Consider the following 24,930-nt stretch of genomic DNA (forward strand, 5'->3'; position numbering starts at 1 on the left):
AGGCATGGCTGGATCCAGGGACACAATTATGCCATCAATCCCCTCCATTTCTTCTGGACTCAGTTTTCCTCCGTGCTGGCTTCACTATGAAGCTTCACTTTTATGTGGTAAAAAGATGATCAGTGGCCCCAGCCTCAAATCCTACCAGCTGAGCAACCCCAGAAAAGAGAGAATGTGTCTTTCCTAGTAGCTTTAGTAAAGGTCCTGGGGCTGATGTAAAGGTAGTAAAGGTCTATTGGTCTGTTTGGGTCCTGCCATGCTAGATCTCTCCTATTTGCCCCTCCATGACCACTCTCCACCCTTTCCACCCTCCTCTGTGCCTTGGGAGATGGACACGTGTAAACTACAAAAGCAGACTCTCTTGCTTTCTGGATTTAAGTTGTACTTATCAAATGGGAGGCACACACAAGAGCCTAGAGGATAAGAAGAGGTTATAGTCATGGTATGGATTTTCTAGCTCTTTCCCTTTTGGGTTGCTGTGAGCCAGCTGCATGTTTCCACTGAAGGTCTCAGCTCCTGCCAAAGGACCTTCTCCACACAACACCATTCCTCCTGGACCCTGTAATCATTCTTTCTCCTTGCCTCTCTAGGCTAAGAGGGATGATGGCTGCTAGCCATTGAAGGCCCCAGGGGACTACCAGTTCCTGTTGGTTTCCCTGGATCCTACCTTCACCTTTGTAAGAGATCCTTCATTATACTTTTCTTCAGTGACTTACTTGGATCTGCCACCTGTGTCCTTCCTGCTGATGCATATGCTCACCTCTAGGGCACAGGTGAGGTCTTAAGTGACCACAAAAGAAGGAACAGACAGTGTGACAAGGATGTGAATGTCAGAGTGCTTTGTCAACCTCAAAGCATGGGACTATGGTGAGGGTATCTGTCTGGAAAGCCAGGGTCCCTCTTGGTCTTATTTTCATCCTCCTTCCTCTAAGTTCCACAGAGTGGCAGGGTAAGAGAGGGAGTTGGATTTGGAGCCTAAGCCCAACCACCCCCATTCTTTTATATCTCCCACTAATTGTGTGGCCTGAACAAGGGACTCAGCTTCTCCAAACCTCCCTTAAGTGAAGAAATCTTGCCTGCCTTCCCTACAAAGGGCTGCTAGCAAAATTGGATAAAATTGGCTATGGGGACGGATGGCTGATGTCCAGAGTTCTCCATCTACTGTGTGTTGTGGGGCCTCAGGACCTCTGGGGCACCCATAAGTAACACTTTTCTATAAATACCATCATGGCTCCAGTTGTCTCCACTTTGACCACAGAAGATCCCAGTCCTCTGTTAGCTCCTTTCTGCATGACCTGAGACATAATCTCCTTCACCTCTATCCCCATATCACCAGCATGCTATGAAGGTCAAGAGTGATAACATTTGTTTGTGGTCTCTCTGGACCACCTCACCAGTAGGAAACTGTAATCTCTTTGAAGGCAGGGACACCATATTTTGTCCCCTGTGATATGCCCACATCTAGTAGAAACCAGCACAGATCAAGTGCTCAGTTAAGTACATGTTGAATGAACACAGGCCAACAGGCATCAAGAAGACCAACTGTTGCTGTTTTACTACTATATGTTAAAAAGCAAAATGAAGAAGCATAGAAACAGGGTTATAAAAATTGCCCATAGGGTGAGCCTGGCTATTATATTATACTATACTTAAATTATAGGCTTGTGGTAAGATTGTGCATGTAGGGTACTTGGCACTGTGCCCAGCCAAGAGCAACAGTTCCATCAACCCTGGGTGGATGCAGAAGTAATGACCCACTCAGAGACCAGCACTTGTCTAAGGGTCCCTCTACACCTGCTAGCCTGGCACCAGCTGCTTAGCTAACACTGTTCCAAGGAGGGAAACCATTGTCTTGGGACAGAGGTATCTTTCCTGTGTCTTAGGGAGGAACTCTGTAGCAGATAAAAAAGCAAAGAGGATCTGTGGGCCTGGCTAAGAGAACATGGCACACAGCTACTAACTTACCCTTCAGATAAGTGATCTAATCTTTCTAGGCCTCAGTCTCTCCAACTGGAAATTGGGAATGTTTACACCAGGTGATCCTGAGGGCCAAGTAAGAAAATGGCTATACTTAAAAGCTCTTTTATTTACTTTAAAAATATTTATTTGTTTATTTATTTAAAGTAGGTTCCATGCCCAGCATGGAGCCCAGTGAAGAGCTTGAATTTACAACTCAGATCAAGACCTGAATTGAGATCAAGAGTTGGATGCTTAAACAACTAAGCCATCCAGGCAGACATCCCAAAAATGTTTTTAAATCAAAGGTTACTAATGAAGCTCAATGGTTGATAAGAAGCTTTTGCTATCCCCAACCGCCACACACACCTACAGGCCCAAGACTGTTCAGATAGCCATTTTCAAGGCTCATCCCAAGCCCCCCTCCATCCCTCCTCTTTTTCCTTTGCTCCAGTCAATGAACCTTGATTGAGCAATGCACACCCCCACCCCAGGCTGGGTGTGTATAGGCCTGGGTTGAAATGGTCCCTTGTTTCTATTGATTTGGAAAGAACTCTTCCTTTAGGATTGCCAAAACAAGGGCGCTCTGCAGGCTCCAGGCCCATGGGCAGCTCACATAGAAGAAAAGGAGGGAGCCACCTCCACCCCTCCTGCAAAGTGAGTCACCCTGTCAACATGCCCTTGTGATGTCACAGCTGGTTTTACCAGATCCCCTGGAGCTGACCCATCCCTGCCAAGCTGGAACCCTCACCCTCCTCCTTTGTCAGAAGCAAAAGACACTTGCCAGCCAAAACTACCAGGCCTCTCAGAACCCTATTCTATTGAAAAGGCTTTCATACTATCACAGTTTTTGTCAAACAATCATTACTGACTAGCATACAGGAAAGAGAAAGCTTTCCCCTCCTCTCTGCCCTCCATCTCAATCCGTGCACTAGAGGAAACCATTAATAGCTTCACGTGGAACACTCCAGATCCTGTATAACGCATATTATATTTTCTTTTTTTTTTTTTTTAGATTTTATTTATTTATTCATGAGAGATACAGAGAGAGGCAGAGACACAGACAGAGGGAGAAGCAGGCTCCTTACAGGGAGCCCGATGTGGGACTCAATCCCAGGACCCCGAGATCACGCCCTGAGCCAAAAGCAGACACTCAATCCCTGAGCCACTCAGGCATCCCATCATTTTCAATTTTCTTTATCAATACTTTTTTTTTTTAAGAGCAGTTTTAGGATCACAGAAAAATTGAAGGGAAGTGGTGTAGAGATTTACCATATCCTTCCTGCCCCTACATATACCCAGCCTCTTCCATTACCAATATCCTCCTCCTGGGTGGTACTTTTGTTAGAAGTGATGAGCCAATATTTATGTAACATAGTCAGCCAAAGTCAATAGTTGACATTACAGGTTACTCTTGGTGTTATACATTCTACGGGTTTGGACAAATGCATAGTGGCATGTATCCATCATTCTGGAACCACGTAGAGTATTTTCAGTGCTCTACAAATCCCCCGTGTTCACCTATACACTCCCTCCCTTCACTCCCAAACCCTGGCAACCACTGATCCTTTTACTGTCTCCACAGTTTTGCCATTTCCGGAGCATCATACAGCTGGAATCATACGGTATGCAGCCTTTTCAGAACAGCTTCTTTCACTTACAAAAATGCATGTAAGGTTCTTCCATGTCTTTTTATAGGTTTTTTGTTCTGAATGATATCCCATTGTCTGGAAGTACCACAGTTTATCCACTCACCTACTGAAGGACATCTTGGTCACTCTCAAGTTTTGGCAATTATGAATAAAGCTGCTATAAATATCCATGTACAGATTTTGGTGTAGACATAAGCTTTCAACTCTTTTGGGTAAATATCAAGGACTGTGATCACTGGATTATACTGTAAGAGTATGCTTAGTTTTGTAAGAAATAGCCAAACTGTCTTCCACAGTCGGTGCACCATCTTTGTATTCCTGCTAGCTATGAATGAGTTTCCCGTTGCCTCACATCATCTCCAGCATTTTGTGCTGTCAGTGTTCCAGAATTTGGCCTCTCTAAAATGTGTGTAATGGTATCTCAGTGTTTTATTTTGTGTTTCCCTGGTACATGTTATGTGGAGCATCTTTTATATGTTCCTTTACCATCTGACTATCTTCTTCAGTGAGATGTCTGTGCAGGTCTTTGGCCCGTTTTCTAATTGAGTTGTTTGTTTCTTATTGTTGAGGTTTCAGTGTTCTTTGTATATTTTGAGTACAATAGCACTCTGTCAGAGATGCCATTTGCAAATATTTCCCCCCATCTGTGGCTTGTCTTCTGGGTTTCTTGATGAATATTCAGTTTTTAAATTTTAATTTGATTTTACAAATAATGCAAAAATTTACTTTCTGTGGAAGAAAAAATGAAACAGTACAAAAATCTGTCATGACTTTTATCCTTCATCTGAGTCCATTCTCACTACAGCCCATGGAATAATGTTACAAGGTTTCTAGCAATTATCAGTAAGGCAACACACACACACACACACCCCTAAGTCCTGCTTCTCTGAGAAAATTAGTATTCTTCCAACTGTTTCCTCTGGCATTGACCTCCATATTGGTAATTAAGAAACTTATATGCTATTTCTTCGTTTATCAACCTGAGACATGATCTACTGCCTTCCTATTGAGGTAGGTATGCTTTATATGCACCATACCCACCAACTTACTTCCCCTCTCTCTGTTCTTCCTATTTGATTATGTGACAATTTTCTGGTTAGATCAGTATTCTCAGTTTACATTATTGTGATCTTTTCTTTTTTTCCTGCCAAGCCAAGGTTCTTAACTTCAACTGCCACCAGGGAGCTTTTAAATCACCTGGGAGCTTTAAATAATCCTAAAGCCCAGTCTGCACTCCAGATCGATTAAGTCAGGCTATCTTCAACTTTTTCCTTGTCAACCTTCCATTGAATATTTTCTTTCCACTCTTTTATTTTTAATTTACAGGAACTCTTTCTTGTTTTCTGATTGCTTCTTGCAGCAAACCCTGTTGGCACAGGCCCTTGGCATTCACCCCTGAGTGCTGCCCAAGGCTATTTATTACAAATATCTATGACACTCTGCCCAAGGGCTATTCTCTTCCCAACAGCATCCTCAGCCTAAGTGCAGGACAAGCTATAAATAAGAAGTCACTCCCCCTTGGAAGCAGTTAGTAGATCCCTGTGCACTGGTTGGGATACCTCTGAGGCATGTTCTACACCAGTTCCTGGGGTTCTCCAGAAATATCAAGCTCCAGGTGCCCATAGTAGTAATTGGCTAGGATAACACACCTTTTGTTGGCTTCCTTCCCTTCCCTGCCTCACTTCCCAACTCCTCAACTCATATTTTCTGGGATTACCTGCCAAAAATCACTTGCACTGCAATTATTATCTCAGGAATGGGCATCTGGGGAAACCCAAACCAAAACACTCCTTTTTTTCTTCTTAAATAGAATCTTATTTGTGTTTCATAGATGCAATACTGTATTATCTCTCTGAGGATATTAATTACAATGAGATCCAACAATTGTTTTAAAAAGTTTCACTCCTGCTGCTATATGGAGATTTAGCTTGGCTCATAATATCTACAGGTTAGTTTTTGCGGGTTTCTCTATAGATAATCCTCCAGTTTCCTATAGTGATGAGGACTTGTGCCTGACTGGCAGCATCCTTAGAGCCAGGGGCAGGAGGGGCAGGAATATTCCTGGTCAGCACACAGACTTTCACATAACATTCCTGTTTTTTGTTCAGTGTCTCTCCTGCCGTCTGCTGTGCCTGATGTCCTCAGGTCTGGAACCTCCTTGCTTCCATTTTTCTGTAGAACAAATGTCTACCGAGGTCAGGCAGAGGTAATTTATTGGCTGCCCTAGATCTGAAAGTGGTCCCAGCTGGTCATTCCAGTTATAAATGATAAGTAAGAAATCACTCAAAACTAATCAAAACAACAATATTCATTTTTTAAATCTCTCATAGTTTCTGTGGCTGAGGAATTTTAGAAAGGCTCAGAACAGGCTTGGGATCTCTCATGAGGTAATTGAAGCTGGAATACCAGGGACCAGGCATCTACTTACTGCTCTGTTTCTTTCTGTCTCTGTGTCTCTCAATCTCTCTCTCTCTTTCTCAAGGCCATTCCATGTTCCTCCATACAAGCTTCCTCACAGCATCATGGTCTCAGGACAGTCACACTGCTTATATAGAGTCTTAGGATTCCAGCACAATGGTCCCAGCTTCAGAGATTACAGTGTTACTGCCCCATGTTCTGTTGTCACAAGTGGGTGACAAGCCTGCCCCACTCAAGGGGAGGGGACATAGACCCCATCTCTCAGTAGGAGGAGTGTCACAATCACATTGTGGAACACAAGCGATGGGTGATATGGTTGGGATCATCTCTGGAAAATCCAACTACCACTGCGTCTCCCTGCTTCTCAGGGTTCTAGCCACACTTCCATTGGCAATCCCTCTCCACCTCTGATACATCATTCTGCTTCAATTCCTGGCATTTTTTGGTTTGGGTCCATGAATCTTTCTGCTTCTTGTGGGGGCCTCCGTGTGCAAATGTGAGAGCTGAGAAGCACATGTCTAGCCTAAGGGCTAGTGGGTGGCCTGGCTGCTCACTGGCACTGCCTTCAGCAGGCATTTTCAACTCTACTCATTCTTCTGCTCTCCACCTTACCCTTCCCCAATTTATCAACACCTCTCATCCACTGCTGTCCTCTCTCCTGTTCTTTTTGGTTCTCTTGTGAGCTTATACCAGTTTGGTTTATTTACCGTGATTTTGGTTGGGCTTTGGGGAGGGGGCAAAGGAAAACACATATCCTCAATCTATTATTTTATCTCTCTCTCTTTTTTTAAAGATTTTATTTATTCATTCATGAGAGACACAGAGAGAGAGAGAGGCAGAGACACAGGCAGAGGGAGAAGCAGGATCCCTTCATGGAGCCTGATGCAGGGCTAGATCTTGGGAATCCAGGATCATGCCCTTGGCCAAAGGCAAACACTCAACCACTAAGCCACCCAGGCATCCCCTCAATCTATTATTTTAACTAAAAGTGCCATGTTTCCATTTTTTCCACTAATAGAAATTGCTGCAATAATGCCTCATTATGAACGTAAGCAAGCATTAGTACCTCTTTGTATAGTTTACTTTTACAAAAATGGATCATTTTATATATATAAAAATATATTCTGGACTTCCTTCAATGTCAATATATAGAGATCTACCTCATTCTTTAAAATAGCTGCATATGGGACACCTGGGTAGCTCAGTGGTTAAACATCTGCCTTTGGTGCAGGGCATGATCCTGGACTCCTGGGATCAAGTCCCGGGATCAAGTCCTGGGATCAAGTCCTGCATCGGGCTCCCTGTATGGAGCCAGCTTCTCTCTCTGCTTGTGTCTCTGCCCCTTTCTCTGTGTCTCTCATGAATAAATAAATAAAATCTTTAAAAAATAATAATAAAATAAAATAGCTGTGTAATGTCCCATGGTAGGGACAGGAATTTTATCTCAGAGGAAAGAAAAGGGAGGGTAGCACCTATCCCTCACTCCTTATACCCCAGGGATGGAATGACTCCCCAGGAGAGTGCCACAAGGTCAGGGACAGGGTTTGGTGGGTGGTAATGAGTTGTACATAGCTTTAACCATATCCTTGAGTCTATGTACATGTACATAATTATAATGACAGGGTGTACACTTCAGATTCCGTTTTTTTCCCCCTTTGGCTTTATTGCTAAAAAACAGGATTTCTCAAATTTTGCAACAATGGACATTTTGGACCAGATAATTCTTTGTTGTGGGGCTGACTTGTGTCTTCTAGGATGTTTAGTGACATCCTTGGTCTCTACCCCCCAGATGCCAATAGCAACCCCACACACACACACTTAATAGTGACAACCAAAAATGTCTCCAGACTTTGCCTGATGTCCCCCGGAGCAAAATCATTCCCAGTTGAAAACCACTGCTATAAAATGATCTGAAGTCCTCTTCGCAGCCTGTAAACTGGTCAGCTGGCTCTTTTCCCTTGGTTCCCTTACAACTAGTTACCTATGTTTTTCTAGAGGAGGATGTATAGTCCCAACATGCCATTCCCTGAGTGTCCAGACAGGGTTAATTTTCCTTAATCCCAAGTTTTTTCCCCTTGTCAAGTTTATTTGCTGGATTTCTTATAAAGAACTTTGAAAAACTTTCAAATGTAATATGTATTTATTATTGAAAATCAGAAAATACAGAAAAAAACACAGGAAAGAAAATTAAAATCTTTCCTCTGGATCCCTTCCAGATAATCACTGATAACATAATTGCCTTCACAGCCTTCTGGTCTTTTTTTTCCCCTTTCTCTCTTCCTCTGTGTAGAATATGTATCTGTATATATACCTAGATGTGTGCATAAAATCTTAAGCAAAACCCCCTTTAAAAAAAATAGGATATTAAAAAAATAGGATATTGTAATATCTCTTCTTGCCTTAAGCACCAAGAGTCCTTCGTAATCGCTCCTTATTCGTGAGTCTAGAAGGTTCTGCTTTACTGCTCAGGTTCTGACGGCACTGACGAGATTCTGTGCCCATACCATTGTTAACACACGACAAAATGACCTCTGTCCCCAGTCAAAGTATAACTTGAAGAACATGGAAAACATGGCACTTGACAAACGAGCACCCACCCCAGATATATTTAACGTGTTAATGAGGGAATCAGTGGGATGGTAAAAATTAGTACAAAGGAGAAGTAGAGGGGCACCTGGGTGGCTTAGTGGTTGGGTATCTGCCTTTGGCTGAGGGGACCTGGGATGGAGTCCCACATAGGGCTTCCTGCGTGGAGCCTGCTTCTGCCTCTGCCTGTGTCTCTGCCTCTCTCTGTGTCTCTCATAAATAAATAAATAAATAAATAAATAAATAAATAAATAAATAAATAAATAAAATCTTAAAAAAAAAAAAAAGAAGAAGTAGAGGAAAGAGGTTATATAATCCATGAGGAAAGGCATATGAAAATCAGTGTGCTAGGTTAAAGGCAAAACGGACTCATATACTACAGGGCAATAAAACCATAACCTTTCAGGTTATCCTAACAAAAATCATTTGCATCTCCACCAAACAAAATTCTATAACCTAGCACACAATCTTACAGAATTGGGGCCCCAGTCAAGAGGATAGATGAAGTGAAACAGAGGTATATCCTCTAGATAATGAAATAATGCTGGGGTTGTTTGTTTGTGTTCCCCCCAGTCTGCACCAGTCTCCTTTTGCCGTATTTCCAAGTTTGGGATAATTTTTCTGAATATTCTCATTCTATTCCCTGGTTCCCCAAACAAATTCTTGGCAAGATTTCCCTCAGAGAAAGTGGTCACAGTTTTGGTGGTGCTCTTGGCATCCCTCATCCTCCTTCCTCCATTCTAGGAAGGGGAGATCAGTCCCCAGGGACCTGGGTATTTCCAATTAGTCACTATACCTAGCCAGATACAACTCATATACCACGCACTTCTTTAAAGTGCACGATCCCATGGTTTCTGGTACATTCACAGTTATACAATCAGTTTTGGAGAGAAATCCTCTATCCATTAATCACTCCCCATTTCCTCCCAGCCCCTGGCAACTGGTAATCTACATCCTGTCTCTATGTATTAGTCTTTTCTGGATGACCTTTTTACAAATGGAATCATATGACATGTGAGTCTTTTGTGTCTAATTTCTTTCAACTAGCACAATATTTCCAAAGTCTATCCATGCTGTAGTATGCATTGCTACTTTGTTCCTTTTTATTGCTGAATAATATGCCCCTGGATAGATATACATATTTTAATCAGTTGGTGAACATATGAGTTGTTTCCACTTTTATCTATTATGAAAAATGCTGCTATAAATCTGAGTTACAAGTTTTTGTGAGGACCTATGTTTTCTTTTTTTTTTGAGATTTTATTTATTTATTCATTTGAGACAGAGAGAGAGAGAAAGAGGCAGAGACACAGGCAGAGGAAGAAGCAGGCTCCATGCAGGGAGTCCAACGCAGGACTCGATCCCAGGACTCGAGGATCACACCCCGTGCTGAAGGCAGGCGCTAAGCCACTGAGCCACCCGGGCTGCCCCAGGACCTATGTTTTCATTGCATATCCTAGGAGTGGAATTTCTTAGCCATTTGGTAATAATACCTAACCATTTTAGGAGCTGCCAAGCTGTTCTCCAAAGTGGCTTTGCCATTTTGCATTCCCACCTGCAGTGTGGGAGGGTTCCAATTTCTCCACATCCTTGTCAACACTTGTTATCATCTGCCTTCTTGATTATAGCCATCCTAATGGATGTGAAGTGCTGTCATGGTATTTTCATGGCCTTGCTTCCTAAATCAGTCTTGCACAGAAAACAGTTTTGCTCACAACCGAGGAACTAAGCACAATTGCTTGATGGTTCTAAGCCTCTACTAGTAGATTGAGTTTGATGGATGAGTGAAGACTGCCCTGTTGAGCTATCTCACAGATGGGAGATCCCAAAGGGGCAGGATGCCTACACCAAATCCTACCCACCTAGGAGGAAGCATCTAGAATGCATGATCTTCTGGCCAGACATGGATCACATCATCCTCATGTAAAAGGAGGCAGTAAATAAATGCCCAGTGAGGCAAGTGAGGCTGAGTGAGGCAAGGGAGAGGGGAAAAGCAGGCTGGCCCTGGGCTGGGCCCTTTGAGAATGTCCCCAATCTCTGCAAAGGGTCATTTGGGTGCTGCCCACGATCAAATGACCTCCTTCACCACCACTATCAGAGTTGAGTCAGAGATTCCACCCTATCCCCAAACTCAGTAAATAAGTTGCCGCCTTTGAAAATGTGAATACCTCTGGGAGGGGTAGACATCTTGCAAGAAGTCAATAGCTGGTTGTGAATGAGCTTATCAGATGCTGACCCACACTGTCCCGAGGTACCGCTTGGAGGAAGTGGGAGTTTTGACTCACTGGACCAGGCAGGAAGGGATGGGAAGGAGCTCTGGTGGCAAGGGGGTAGCTCTGTTCAAGTATGAACATTCTAGGATGCCAGAACAGGGTTGGAATTGGATTGGTGGGGAAAAGGAGCCGGCTTCATTCATCAATGATAATAAACAGGGATTATGATTACTTTATTGCATGCCACCCAGTGTACTAAGTGCTTTGAATACAACTTTTCTGTTTTATTTATGCAACAAGCACTTGTAAAGCCCCATGTACTGCCACCCATCTCTCACTCTCCACGTGCCACATCCATGATCTCGCGCAGATCCTGCTGGCTCCCCCAGTCTGATAATTTCTCACCACCTTTCCAGCCATGTGCCTCCTCCCAGGCTTGCTGCGTATCTCCCCCTGCTCTCCCTGCTTCCCCATTTTGCAGTCAGAGCAATCCTTTACAAAAGAACATCCCTCCCGTATTTGAAATGCTCCTTTGGCTTCCTATCTTTGTCACTGTAAAAACCAAAGTCCTTACAACGGTCTGCAAAGTGCTGCCTGAACTACCCTCTCTTACCTGGCTGATGTCATCTGCCCACTGGCTCAGCCACAGGAAGCCAGCTGTTCCTCAGATACACCAGGGTGCTTCTGCTCAGGGCCACTGCATGACTGCAGTGCTCTGCCTAAAACACTGTTCTCCCAGAATCTGCATGGCTTCTGCCCTCATTTCCTTCGAGTCTCAGCTTAAATGTCACCTCCTCAGAGACATTTCTTAGCACTCCCTCCACCACCTAAAAGAGCCCTGCACGTGCCAGATTGCTCACTGTCAGAAAAGCAGTTTATAAATATAGAAAGGGAAAAGACTAGAATGAATTCTAGGGTGGTAGATTAGAATCAGAGATATGGAATGAACTCATGGTTTTCAATAGACACAAATATATATAGCAATAAATACAGATGGAAATGGTGTGTGTGTGTGTGTGTGTGTGTGTGTGTACATATATTCTTGAACTCAGGCCACTGGTGAAGGCCTGGGAGCAACAGTCCAATAACAATGAGCATATCTCATGCCCAGATCTCGACTTTCACATATTATTCTCCACTAAAAACAATCAGGACCTCTTGGAGAATTGGTTGATTCCAGGCCTGGGGCAGGGAAAGTTCAAGAAGAGCCTGGAACAATCTTTGTGCCAAAAAAAAAAAAGAAGAAGAAGAAAGTGCTCAAAGGATTGTGTGACACATTAGAAAGGTACAGTAACTAGCTTGAAGGGTCTCCCACTAGCCAAATAAAGGATAGCTTGAACACCAAAATAACTAATGACAATAATCAAGTATAATTCTCCAAGTAAAATAGGAATCTGTGAGCCCTTGTCAACATAAATAAATAAAAAGTTTGGTGAGGACCAGGATAATTACACAGTTTTCAAAACATCTCCCCATAAAGTACAAATTTCTTTAAAAAAGTAAAAAGAGTAACTTTACGGTTGAGAAATCTGGCAGATGCTAGTCATGTGATTGAAGTTAATACCTCAAGAAATGGAACAAATAGAAATTTCCCACCATCTGATAGGAGGAAACAAGAAGTACACCATATTATTTCTGTGATTATATTTTTTTCTGTGATTATTTCTGTGATTTCTGCCAAAGATATACAACTAAATCAAACCATGAAAAACCATCAGATAACCCCAAATCGAGGAACAGATTACAAAATAACTGATAATACTCTTTGAAAAGAAATGGAAGAACTGCTCTAAATGGAGAGAGATGAACTAGATATGACTCTGTAGCTATGTGTGGCACTGGATGTTAGACACAACATGGTCATTGTTTCATGGTATATACATGCGTTGAATCATTATGTCATACACCTGAAACTAATACATTATATGTCACTATGTCTCGATTAAAAAAAAACATGACAACATTGTTCTGGAGGGGATGTTTTGGCACTAAAGGATATTATTGGGACAAATGGCAAAATTAGAATGGGGTCTAAGGATTATGGTGTTGGCAGTATAACACAATTCTTGCTCTACCTAGGGGAGTCTCTACTTGATTCCATGATGGTTCCACCAATGCTACCAATGTCTAGTGTGCTTGTGCCAGGCCCACCTTATCCCAATCATCTCTGCCACTGTCACCTGTGTCCCCTCCTCCACTTTCTCAATGAAGGGATCAACCTCCACCTCAGAGATGTGGAGTTTGGATTTTATTCTTGGGCTTGGGTTGTGCTTTCTGGGGCTGACAGTTCATCCATGAGGACTTCTGTTGTCCTCTGTCCCCATATGGGCAGCTGAATTGCCAAGTTTGCACATTCCCAGGGCCCATCGCTAGCATCTGGGTTTCTCAGGTTGTCTTCCAGTCAAACAGGAAGACTTCTGCAAGTACCCAGAAATGATGCATTTCCTAAAACAAAAGTAGAGCTTGCAGATGCAACATCTTTTAGTTTTGTTGTTGCTATCATTGTCTCATGTTTTAATTTTCATTCCTTGGTATAGTATCTATTGGGGGAAATGAAAGCTATGGAGCTAGCAGTGTCCACCATAGCCAAACTATGGAAACAGCCCAGATGTCCATCGGCAGATGAAGGGATAAGGGAGATGTGGGATATAGATATATATGCAATGGAATACTACTAAGCCATCAAAGAAAACATGAAATCTTGCCATTTGCAATGACATGGATGGAACTAGAGGATATTATGCTAAGCAAAAAAAAAGTCAGAGAAAGACAATTATCATATGATCTCACTCATATATGGAAATAAAGAAGCAAAACAGGATCATAGGGGAAGAGAGGAAAAATAAAACAAGATGAAATCAGACAGGGAGACAAACCATAAGAGACTCTTAATCATAGGAAACAAACTGAAGGGAGGGGCTTAGGGATAGGGTAACTGGATGATGGACATTAAGGAGGGCATGTGAGGTAAAGACCACTGGGTGTTGTAAGACTGATGAATCACTGACCTCTACCTCTGAAACCAATAATGAATGTTAATTAATTGAATTTAAGTTAAGAAAAATAAAAATAAAAGGCAACAAAATCTCAGGCTCAGAATCTTCTAAACAGATACCCTAAGCTGAAGAAGGTTAGGGGCTAGAACATAGGGCAGAAAGCCCAGTGTTAGGAGGTTCCTTCATATTCTTTGCCTCCAATAATTAGAGCAGCTGGTCCTTTTGGAGAGAAAACTTTCTACTTTAAAATAACACCAACCGCAAAGTGATAAGCAATTATCTGTGATTTCTAATGGTGACAAACTCTCAGGTACAGCTCACGTGCTTTGTTCTTATTTTTGTTTTTGAGTGTTTATCCATAGTGGAAGGAAATGCTACATTTCATTTAAAGGTTTGTGAATAAGGATGTAATTATTGGCGTCCAAGTTTATGAACATCCTAAGTGCTAGCCACCCACTCAGGTTAAGGATACTGAGTTATCACGTGGTGGATCTGACAGCCCAGAAATCACTTCAGCAAAGGACCTGCAGGAAGCCCAAGGATGACACGATGCCTGCATAAGTCAAGGCAAGGCTATGGGCACCCAGACGGGAGGCTAGAAGTGAGCCGGACAGACCTCAGTGACAGATGGGACATGAGAGGTGATGGTGATTCTGGACAATTTGGAAGAGCAGTTGGGCAGGAAGCAGATGAAGGTTTTCTCAGTACACTAGCCTTACCATGGATGCGGTGCCTGCTTCTTTAGAGGTTAGCCCATTTCCCTCTAAATGCCTCCCACAACCTCCCGGAGTGGGTGAAGCCCCAGAGAAATCCCACCTACCCTGTAAAGTACCCCTCCCTATACATTCTGAAAGAGTCCTGACCCTCTTTAAAATACAAATCCCTTCTTAGAGAGCTGTTATTCACATTTTAGCCCGAATGAGTTTATCCATCCTTCCCTGAAAATATTAGAAGAATTCTAATTCACTGAGCTTCTGGGAATAGTTGGCTATTGAGGGATGGTGGCTAAAAGTGTGCCCCCTTTCCCAGTGAGCCAATGTTGAATAAAAGGGGACTCCCCCCAGCACTAGCTGAAAAATGTCTGTTTCTATCACTTCTAGCCTAGGTAGGCTGTGCCCCCATCCCTGCCTGTCCACTCAGAGGCACTTTCTGGGTGGGTTGGAGGGCAGAGTGGGTCATACTTTAAGGATAATTAGAGAGGAAAAAAAGAATTAAAAAGAGATAGTCCTGGGGCACCTGAGTAGCTCAGTGGTTGAGCATCTGCCTTCAGCTCAGGGAGTGGTCCCAGGGTCCTATGATCTAGTCCCACATCAGGCTGCCCTCAGGGAACCTGCTTCTCCCTCTATTTATGTCTCTGCCTCTCTCTCTCTCATGAATAAATAAATAAAACCTTTAAAAGAGAGAGAGAGAGAGACAAAAGCATATTGCATATAAATGTACCCAGGTGAAGTGCAGCCAGTAGGGCTCTAATTAACATATTTTATTCACCTGTTTGGAGCCTCAAAGACAGATATGAGGATCGCAACATTCCTAGTAGACTCCTTGGTTACAGAAAGAATTTAAGACCCTACTGCCCTACTCTCTAGCCTTTCCCAACTGGCCAAAAGTCTCCATTAACTCACAAGTTGTTAGGGGAAGCGCTAGGATAGTCAACAGCCTGTAAACACAGGTTATGTTTTTTTTTTTAATTTTTATTTATTTATGATAGTCACAGAGAGAGAGAGAGAGAGAGGCAGAGAGAGAGGCAGAGACACAGGCAGAGGGAGAAGCAGGCTCCACGCACCGGGAGCCTGACGTGGGATTCGATCCCGGGCCTCCAGGATCGTGCCCTGGGCCAAAGGCAGGCGCCAAACCGCTGCGCCACCCAGGGATCCCCAGGTTATGTTTTCTAATGTTGAGACTCCAAGGCACAGAGTATGCTTCCTTCCAGGTCTTTTCCTAGGTTTTTGTTACATGTCTGAGAACTTACCCGTTAAATCTATACATACACTCTGGTATCCTGCTTTGAAACTAAGCAAAGCAATACAAAAGAACATGGGTTGTATTTTATGTCCTTAGTGCAAAGGGCTTTTAAGGATACTTGCCAACTTGTGGGAACCTGAAAGGCAAAGAAGGGCAACTTTGACTTTTCACCTCATGGACTTCTGCATTTCCTGGTAAATGTTTATTATTGAACGAGTTTCCTATCGCTACCATGATAAATTGCCGCAGATTTAGTGGCATAAAACTGCACCAATTTATAATTTTAAACTTCAAGAGCTCAGAAGTCCAAAATGGGTCTTGTTGGACTACAGTCAAGGTGTAGGCAGGGCTGGATTCCTTCTGGAGGCCCTAGATGAGATTTTCATTTCTTTGCCTTTTCCCAGCTTCTAGAGGTTGCCCACAATCCTTGGCCCATGGCCCCCTTCCTTCTTTAAAGCCAGCAATCACACCACTCTGCACTCTGCTTCCATCACATCTACCTCTCTGATGCTCCTGCCTCCCTCTCCTGCTTAAGGACCCCTACAAAATTAAACCCACCTGGACATAACACAGGATGATTTCTCCATCTCAAAATCCTGCATTTAATCACATCTGCAAAGTCTCTTTTTTCCGAGTAAGATAACATAGTCACAAGTTCACAAGCCACAGAGATTAGGAAGTAGATTATTTTGGGGGACCAAGGTGGGAAGGATGGCATTATTCTGCTTACCACCACTACTTCTATAACTTTTATAAAACTCTTACTGGGGCAACTGGGTGGCTCAGTTGGTTAAGCATCTGACTCTGGATTTTGGTTCAGGTCATAATCTCAGGGTTGTGGGACTGAACCCTGCCTCAAGCTCCAAGCTCAGCATGGAGTCTGCTTGTCCCTCTCCCTCTACTCCTCCCCCCACTTGCACTCATGCTCTCTCTCTCAAACAAATATTTTTTAAAATAAATAAATAATCCTTATTTTAAAGTCTTATGAAATAAAAATTTTCTCATCACTAAAAGTTCAGGATAATCATAAGTTTTAATGATGCCTAATATTGTACCATAGGAATATGCCGCAATTTATTTAACTGGTCCTGCAATTTAGGATATTTGGGTTGTTTTACCTTTCACAATTTTCATGATGAACATCTTTTGGTCTTTTGGAAAGGGGATATATAGAATTAGAAAAGGGATACAGAAGTGGAGTTGATGGTCAGAAAGGCCTTAATTCAAATCCAGATTCTGCCTCAACTACAAAAACAGGATCCTTACCACTCCAATCTCAGGATTTTTTTAACAGTTTTCTTGGTCTATAATTCATATACCATGTAATTCACCCACTACAAAATCAGGGTTTTAACTTCAGGGTTTTTACGGGATATGGTGATATTGAACACATGAATTGTCACCACTGTTAATAATTCTTTGATCATAATTTATGTTATTTTATTAGGCTGAGTTCTTAGAACTAGCCGTATAAGATAAAAGCCTGTAAAATCTCTCAAATGTTTTAGAAATAGACAGAAATATAAATAGAAGATAGAAAGTGTTCTTCTGAGGGTTTTATATTTTTGTGGGGTGTGTGTATGTGTGTGTTTGGATAGAATTTGGGAGCATAAGAGTTGGCATGAAACTGTTGAGCTATTTGACCCAAGATGCTCTCTTGCATTCTCCCCTGTGTAATCCTGAATTGTACTCACTCCCAAACCCACGCACACATAGTAATTAGTAGAAGTCAATTCTGGCTCACTGTCACCCAACCCTGCAAGAGCCACTGGCCTGTCCCTCCCCATATCCAAGTGAGATTTATTCCAGTGAGGACTGCATTAGCACCATCCCCCATCACCAATCTTAATTCACACCAAGCACACTGTATAGTGGGCTGGAGGAAGGAGAGGTGGTGGGTCTCCACCAGTGCCGCAGAAAGCCCAACCTACCAAACAACAAATCATAAAAACATAGTGTGGCTGTGGGAGGACTGGCTGCAGGTTTCAGGGCTGATTTAGTGAAGTGTCAGCCAAATCCAGGAGCGTGTTGCACCAGAGTAATGTGTGGGTGAATCCTTGGCATCCCAGCAGGTGTGAGAGCAGGTTACGTGAGATGGGTGTGGGTTAGGTGGTGAGGGATGAGAGGAACGTGCAGGGAGGGTGTGTGGGGTCAGAGGTGGGAGGAGGTGGAGGCGAGGAATGGGGCCCCCACTGGGGTTAGACCTAGTAATCATACCAGGAGTTTAGAACCATTTTTGGGTCACAACCTCCTTTGAGAATCTGATAAATGCTAAGGAAAGAATGCACATGCATACACACACATTCTCACACTTGTGAAGTGACCCACACATTCTGCCTACCATGTCAGGGATTCCTGGAACCCAGGAAGCTCATTCAAGGGCTCAGGATTAAGAAAGTCTGGCCTAGACTAATTCACAAGGACTTGTTGGAAAAAAATACAAAGGTGTGTTAAGAGTGAAAGAATGTTTGTACCTTCTTGTGTGGAAGACATTTAGAGACGTTTGAGGTTTTTGTCTTGAATTTCAAAGTCCACTCACTCCATAAATGCTTTATTTATCTTCTCTAGCTTTTGTTTTGAAAATTTTCAAATCTATCAAAAAGTTGCAAGCTCCTGTAGTCTTCAACTATATTCTACCATTGTCAAAATTTCTGCCTCATTGCTCCCCTATGCCCAGGTATGCTTGTACTCTTGGGATCCCACATTTTTCTGGAGAATCATCTGAGAACAAGTTGCAGATATTATAATACTTCATCCTTAAACACTTGGCATATAACTCTTAAGATCAAGAGATTCTCCTGCATAACCACAAGATGGTCTCACACTCACAAAATTTAACATTGATGTAATACTCTTATGTAATGAACATCCTATATTCAAACTGCTCCAGTAATCGCATTCATTAGGATGCGTTTTTTGCTGTACTCTTTCTCCTTCCCTCCCTCCATCCACCCCTCCTTCCTTCCTTTTCCTTCCTACCTTTCTCATTTGGGATCAACTCCAGAATTACACACTTCATTTAGTTCTATCTCTCAGGCTTCTGTAATCAAGAACACTATTCCAGAGTTTTATTTTCTTTTGTGTTGTTTTCTCCTGTGACATTGATAGTTTTGAAGAGTCCCAGTCTTAGCTGTTTTGCAGAATATTTTGCAGTTTTGATTTGTCTGCTTGTATCCTCATAATGAGATCCAAGTTAAGCATTTTGGGCAGATGCCATGTCCCTTCTTGATGCATCACATCACAGGGTTAGTTGGTCCCTTATTGATGATGTTAAATTTGACTTGTGGTTAAAGTGGTGACCTCCACTTTGTAATTAGTAAGTGATCTCTGGGGTAACACTGTATTCATTGATAGCCTCTAAATGCGGCAAATGCTGAGTGAGCTAGTGGTGAGCATCCAGATTCAGTCCTTGCTCTCGTGCTGTTTTTACAGTGGAGACAGAATTACCATTACAAAATATGCAGTTTTCTGAAGGATAGAGTGCTGAGATAGAGAAGAATCAACTCTACCATTTAAAGTGAACTTAAAGGGGTACCTGCCTAGCTGACTCAGTCCATAGAGATGCAACCCCCTTGATTTGGGGGTTTTGAGTTCAAGCCCCACATTGGGTGTAGAGCTTACATAAAAAAATAAAAGTAGAGATTTAAATTTAAAAATCTATAAAAAAATTTTAATATGGGGCACCTGGTCCAGTCGCTCGAGAGTCTGACTCCTGATTTCAGCTCAGATCATGGTCTCAGGGTTGTGAGATTGAGCCCCACGTCAGGCTTTGCACTCAGCCTGGAGTCTGCTTAAGATTCTCCCACTCCCCCTCATATAAATAAGTTTATTTTTAAAAATATTTTATTTATTTATTCATGAGAGACAGAAAGAGACCGAAGAGTCAGATACATAGTTCAGAGAGAAAGCAGGCTCCTCACAGGGAGCCAGATGTGGGTCTTGATCCCCAGACCCCCGGATCATGCCCTGAGCTGCTGAAGGCAGGCGCTCAACTGCTGAGCCACTCAGTAGTCCCTAAATCTATTTTTTAAAAAGGTTAAAAAAACTTTTTTGTAATCTCTACACCCAACGTGGGGTTCGAACTCACGATCCTGAGATTATGGCATGCTCTTCCAACTGAGCCAGCCAGGTAGGTGCCCCTAAATAAAAAATCCACTAAAAAATAATAAAAATTTTTTTAAAAGGGTAAAATGAACTTAAAGAGATCTTGGGAAGGTGGCAGAGTAAAAGGACTTTGAGCTCACACCATCCCATGTTTACAACTAGATATAATCCACATCCGAGTAAATAAAGTGAGCTTAAAGGTGGGACTCAGGGAGGAGGAGAAAGAAGGCAAGTATGGGAACATGGAGGTGGAGGGAGAGGAGGCAGCCACAGCCAAGCTTGGAGGGTGGAAGGAAGCAAAAGCTGGGCATGAGGTGTCCTCAGGGAGGAAGAAGTGATAGGAAAAAGGCTCTATGTCTGCCAATAATGATACTGTGCACTTCGTAACTGCTAGACACTGCTTTAAGTGTTTTACATGGTTTACCTTGCCTGTCTCCCCCTAGTCCCGTGAAAAGGCCATTACTGTTTTTATGCTGTAAAACATGGCAGCACAGAGAGGCTAAGTTATTGGCCCAAGGTCACACAGTTTATAAGCAACACAGCCAGGATTCAACCCAGATGCATCTTGACTTCAGTCTGTGCTTTTAACTATATCAGGACGGAGAAGCAGGGTCTCACCTAGAAAACAGAATTTTTTTTTAAAAAGACTGGAGTCAGAGCAACCTGAGCTGAGTGGGAAATGCTGTTGATAAAGGATGTGGAATGGGAAAACAAGGCAAAGAAAGTCCCAGAAGATCAAAGAGAGAAGAGTGTCAGGGGCTAAAAAGCATCATCCTAAAATAGGACAAAGTTTGGTCGGCCACCTCCCCCTCCACGCACGCCCAACACCTCCCCCAACCCTTCAGGCAGGACTCACTATTCTCCTGCTCTCTGTCCTCCCAAACAGCAGGACAGGTACATGGTCTCAACGTGCCTCCCCACGAACTGCCCTTATTAATGACAGAGAGAAAAATAGGAACTTTGCAGCCAGCGCCCTGGCCCACTCCTGCTTAACCGAGGGACACAGTGAGCATTCAGAGGGTTCTGGGGAAGGCTCTGGAAGGGAGTGAGGGGAGAGTGCAAGAGAAGGATTTGTGAGGAAGGGTCTGGTTGAGAAAGAAGGGGAAGTCTTGAGGTTGAGGGATTCTTGGGGGACAGGGCAGGGTCCATCGGAGAAAGAGGGGGCGTCTCCGGGACCGAGGGAAGAATCTTGAGGTGGGGGCTGCTCTCAGCATGCGGACGGCTGGAGGGCTCGGGGCCGGCGTCGCCGGGACAGTCCTGAAGGGGCGAGAGCGGCCGGGCCGGCTCCGGGGAGGGCACACTGCGCCGCAGGGCCGCAGGGCAGCGGCGGGAAGGGGCTCCCGGGGGCGAGCAGGAGGGGGCGGGGCCGGGCGGGGGGAGGGGGGCGGGGCCGGGGCCGGGGCGGCCCGGCCGGTCCCCCCGCGCTGCAGGGGGCGCTGTGAGGCTGGGCGGCCCCGGGCCCGGCGGCGGCCGCTCCTAGTGAGCGCGGCCCCTTTTCCGGGTTTCCTCCTCCTCCTCCTCCTTCTTCTCCTCCTCCTCCTCCTTCTTCGCCACCGCCGCTGCCCCTTTCCCGGCCGGCAGCCGCCGCTGCTGGTGCCGCCGCCGCCGCCGCCGCCTCGGGGCCGCGAGCCGAGCGGAGGCCGCCGCGGAGCGCGAGCGCCGCCCGCCTCGCCGCCCCGCCGGCCGCTCCAGGGCCCGGCCGGCTCGGCCGGCGCCCCCCGCGCCCCCAGCCCGCCCGCCCCCGCGGGCCCGGCCTGGCGTGGCCGCCCGCCGCCGCGCTCCTCCTCCTCCTCCGGCGCCCCGCGGCCCGCCGCCTCCTCCGCCCGCCGCCCCGCGCCCCCCGCCGCGCCGCCGCCCTCTGCGCCCCGCGGCGCCCCCCGGTCCCGCCCGCCATGCCCGGCCCGGCCGCGGGCAGCAGGGCCCGGGTCTACGCCGAGGTGAACAGCCTGAGGAGCCGCGAGTACTGGGACTATGAGGCTCACGTCCCGAGCTGGGGGTAAAGCCGCCGCCGCCCCCCGTCCCGCGCCCGGCCGCCCCCGCCGCCCCCGCCGCCCGCCTGCTGGAGGCAGGGCCCCCTCCCCCACCGCACAGCCCTGGCCTCGCCGCCCCCCCTTGTCCCCGCCTTGCGCACCCCTCTCCGCCTTACCCCGAGGAATGCTGCTTCCCGGGAAGTGTAGGGTCCAGGGACTGGAGCCTGGTGGAAATGAGGGAGCAGCCCTTCCTCCTTACACTTCTGGGTTTCTGTTTGGGGTGGGCAGGCAGCAGCTGTCCTCTGGAGCTATTAAAATTCTCCGCCTTTTTAGTTGATTGAAACGAGCCCGGGTGAGAGGAAATATTTTGAAGACATCCACGTTCTCAAAGCAGGCGCTGGCCACCTTTGGGACGTGAAGTCTAAAGCAGTTGCTGCGGAGCCCCAGGCAGAGAGGCACGCTCTGAGCCTCCAGGATGGATGCTTTGCTCACCCTTCTACAGTGGCTCAGGGCCCTGCCTTCCTACCTCTGCTCCCCAGGTTGTGATGGACCAATTAGGTTAGGAGCTGTGCGCACAGTGAAAGGAGCCAAGTTTATGTTGTGGCTTTCACTTAGGGAATGAGTTGTGTGGTGATGTATAGACGCTTCCAACCCTTGATTAATGGAAGTGGCTGGATGGGGGTGTAGAATGGGCATAGGCTTGGTTAATCCCAAGTCCTGGCATTTATGTGTCACTCTTGCCTTTCACAGTAATCAAGATGATTACCAACTGGTTCGAAAACTTGGTCGGGGAAAGTATAGTGAAGTATTTGAGGCCATTAACATCACCAACAATGAGAGAGTGGTTGTAAAAATTCTCAAGGTGAGTTTCTTATGAATGGCATTAAGATTTTTGTTAACTGGTCAGGACTAAACTCCAGCCACATTGTAGGATGAGCAGTGCAAGCTCTTCGTTTTACACGTCTTCTCTCTGACGCCCCTTTACTGTTCCTTCTCCCACCCATTTTCCTGTGAACTTTGAAGAAAGAATGTACACCTGTTTGAAATCTAAGTATGATAGTTCAGGAACATACTTGTTCTGAAATGTCACTGTGGGCTCCCAAAGCAAAGGTTCCAAAGGAGTCCATTTGTTATTAAAGAAATGGGGTTCAGATGAAAGAAAAGCTTTTCCATGAAGATCCCATTAATTCAAGGGCTCCTTGAGCACTGAGTTTTGTTACCCATGGTGCTCAAAATTATTTCAGAAAGAAAGTTGGAAAAAATTAGAGCAGCTTCAAAGATGGGTTTGAAGCTTGCATAACACCTCAGTGGATGATCAGTTGTTTCGTATCCTTTGGCAGTAAAAGTTTGTCAGATGCAGTCGATACAGTGAACCAGTAGTAGCCAGAAGGTTCATCGATGCTTATCCAATAGAAAAAGTGAAATTGGGAGCAGTAGAAGAGTACATGTCTGATCACTAAAGCTAATAATTGGAACAAACCATCTTAGTGTCTGGTTTAGCAGCCTAACTTTGATAAAGATACACCTTTTGTTGTCTCTTCAGTGGAGACATGGTAATGAGTGTAAGTTGGCTAAATTCTCCTTTATAATGTTTTATAGGATGCACTTAAAAAAGGGGGGTAATTCTTAGTCTGTGAAGGGTCCCCATTGTTGCCAGATCGTTTAATGTGTGTGCATGTCATTTAGTGAAATGTTAAATTAATAATTAATATAAGGACTCTTGCATATACAAGATTTCCAGTGTGGCCATTTGCAGAGGCTCCGTGAAAAAGGATATATTGAAAAACTGTTTTTGTGTTTTAAGGGTAGAGTTGAGGCAGCTGTGTCCCTGTTTCGTATGAACGGTCAGGCTTACACCGTCTGAAAATCACTTCTCAGAAAAGTGACCAGCTCTGTTCGGTTCCTCAGTACCATCCAAGCCTAGTGATGAAGAAGCAGAGTTGCAGTAGAGAGAAATAGAGTAATCTGTGCCATCAGAGGCACTGGGGTGAGAAGTGAGAAATTGATACTGGAGATGTGGAGTTTGACTCCCTTCTTCCCCAAATGTGAATTGGACCTGAAAACTCACATGGTCTTTTTTTCCTCCCCCCTTTACAAGCATGAATATTTAACAAAACATTCCCTTCAGAGAAGTTACCTGGGGAAGCCGTGTGACTTTTTTTTTTTCCTTTATAAGTAAGCATAAATGTTTGTTGTTGATTTTTTTGTTGTTGTTTTTTAAGATTTTACTTATTCATGAGAGACACAGAGAAGCAGAGACATAGGCAGAGGGAGAAGCAGGTTCCCTGTGTGGAGCCCGACACAAAGTAAGCAAAGGCATAAATTGAAATTAGGAATATCCATATTCCACGGCTGTGCTTTTGAAAGAATGAACTGCTGACTCCAGAACAATTTCAGAAAAATAACTAAACTTTTATGCTGTAGCAACATTTTTAGAATAAGTGTATAACTTCCTGTGGTCTTTTTTGGAGGAATGGCCTTTAGGTATATGAGTGAGAGTACGTTCATGCAAGAGAACATTGCATTGCTCTTTAGACTTCTGTGTAGAGGTCTTCATGGCATCATTCCTCTAAAGATTCACTGGATATGTTTAGGGAACCCAACATGGAAGCCAAAGGTTATTTTTACAGACAAGAAACGTAGGCACGGGAAACCTTACTTGATAACCACTATGTCCAAATAACCCTTAGCTGGAACACCTGTTTCCCATCCCCCCACCCCGACCCCATTTTAGCATTGGTTTGTAAGATGTTCCAAATAAGTTCCTGTGTTCTGGGATAAGACTTGAGAGGTTCCTTCAAAGCTCTAGTTAATGAAGTGTTTCTTGTATCTTTTCCATACAAGTTCTTTTCAGGCTGCAGCCTGAACCAACTCATTGCTGCTGATGAAAACCACCTTCACTTTTCTTTTTCTCAAAGCCCTGTGACATTTCTCCCCAGATTTTGTTCTAGCTGAAGGATGGGGTGAGAAACTGCTGATGGTATTGTGGTTGTCTCATTTTCACAGGCTGAATTAAAGTAGATTAAAATTACTTTTTTTTTTTTTTTTTAATGGACAGGGTCTTGATCCCAAG

The 24,930-nt window shown here is 44.4% G+C and overlaps 1 protein-coding gene across 4 annotated transcripts in view; it reads left to right on the forward strand.

Annotated features, from left to right (window-relative positions):
- The first annotated feature begins 21,649 nt into the window (after window positions 1–21,649).
- Window positions 21,650–24,930, forward strand: part of CSNK2A2 (casein kinase 2 alpha 2) — a 39,555-nt gene continuing 36,274 nt past the window's right edge. For 2 of the 4 annotated variants that reach the window (XM_072750131.1, XM_072750130.1), the window contains exons 1-2: window positions 21,715–21,883; window positions 22,608–22,719. In XM_072750131.1, coding sequence (XP_072606232.1) covers window positions 21,780–21,883; window positions 22,608–22,719 — 216 coding nt within the window. In that variant the 5' untranslated portion in view covers window positions 21,715–21,779. Of the gene's footprint in view, window positions 21,884–22,607; window positions 22,720–24,930 lie in introns of all 4 variants that reach the window. The other 2 variants (XM_072750133.1, XM_072750132.1) reach the window with 2 other exon arrangements.

The sequence above is a fragment of the Vulpes vulpes genome, chromosome 2 (assembly GCF_048418805.1).
Source record: "Vulpes vulpes isolate BD-2025 chromosome 2, VulVul3, whole genome shotgun sequence".
NCBI classification, from domain to species: Eukaryota; Metazoa; Chordata; class Mammalia; order Carnivora; family Canidae; genus Vulpes; species Vulpes vulpes.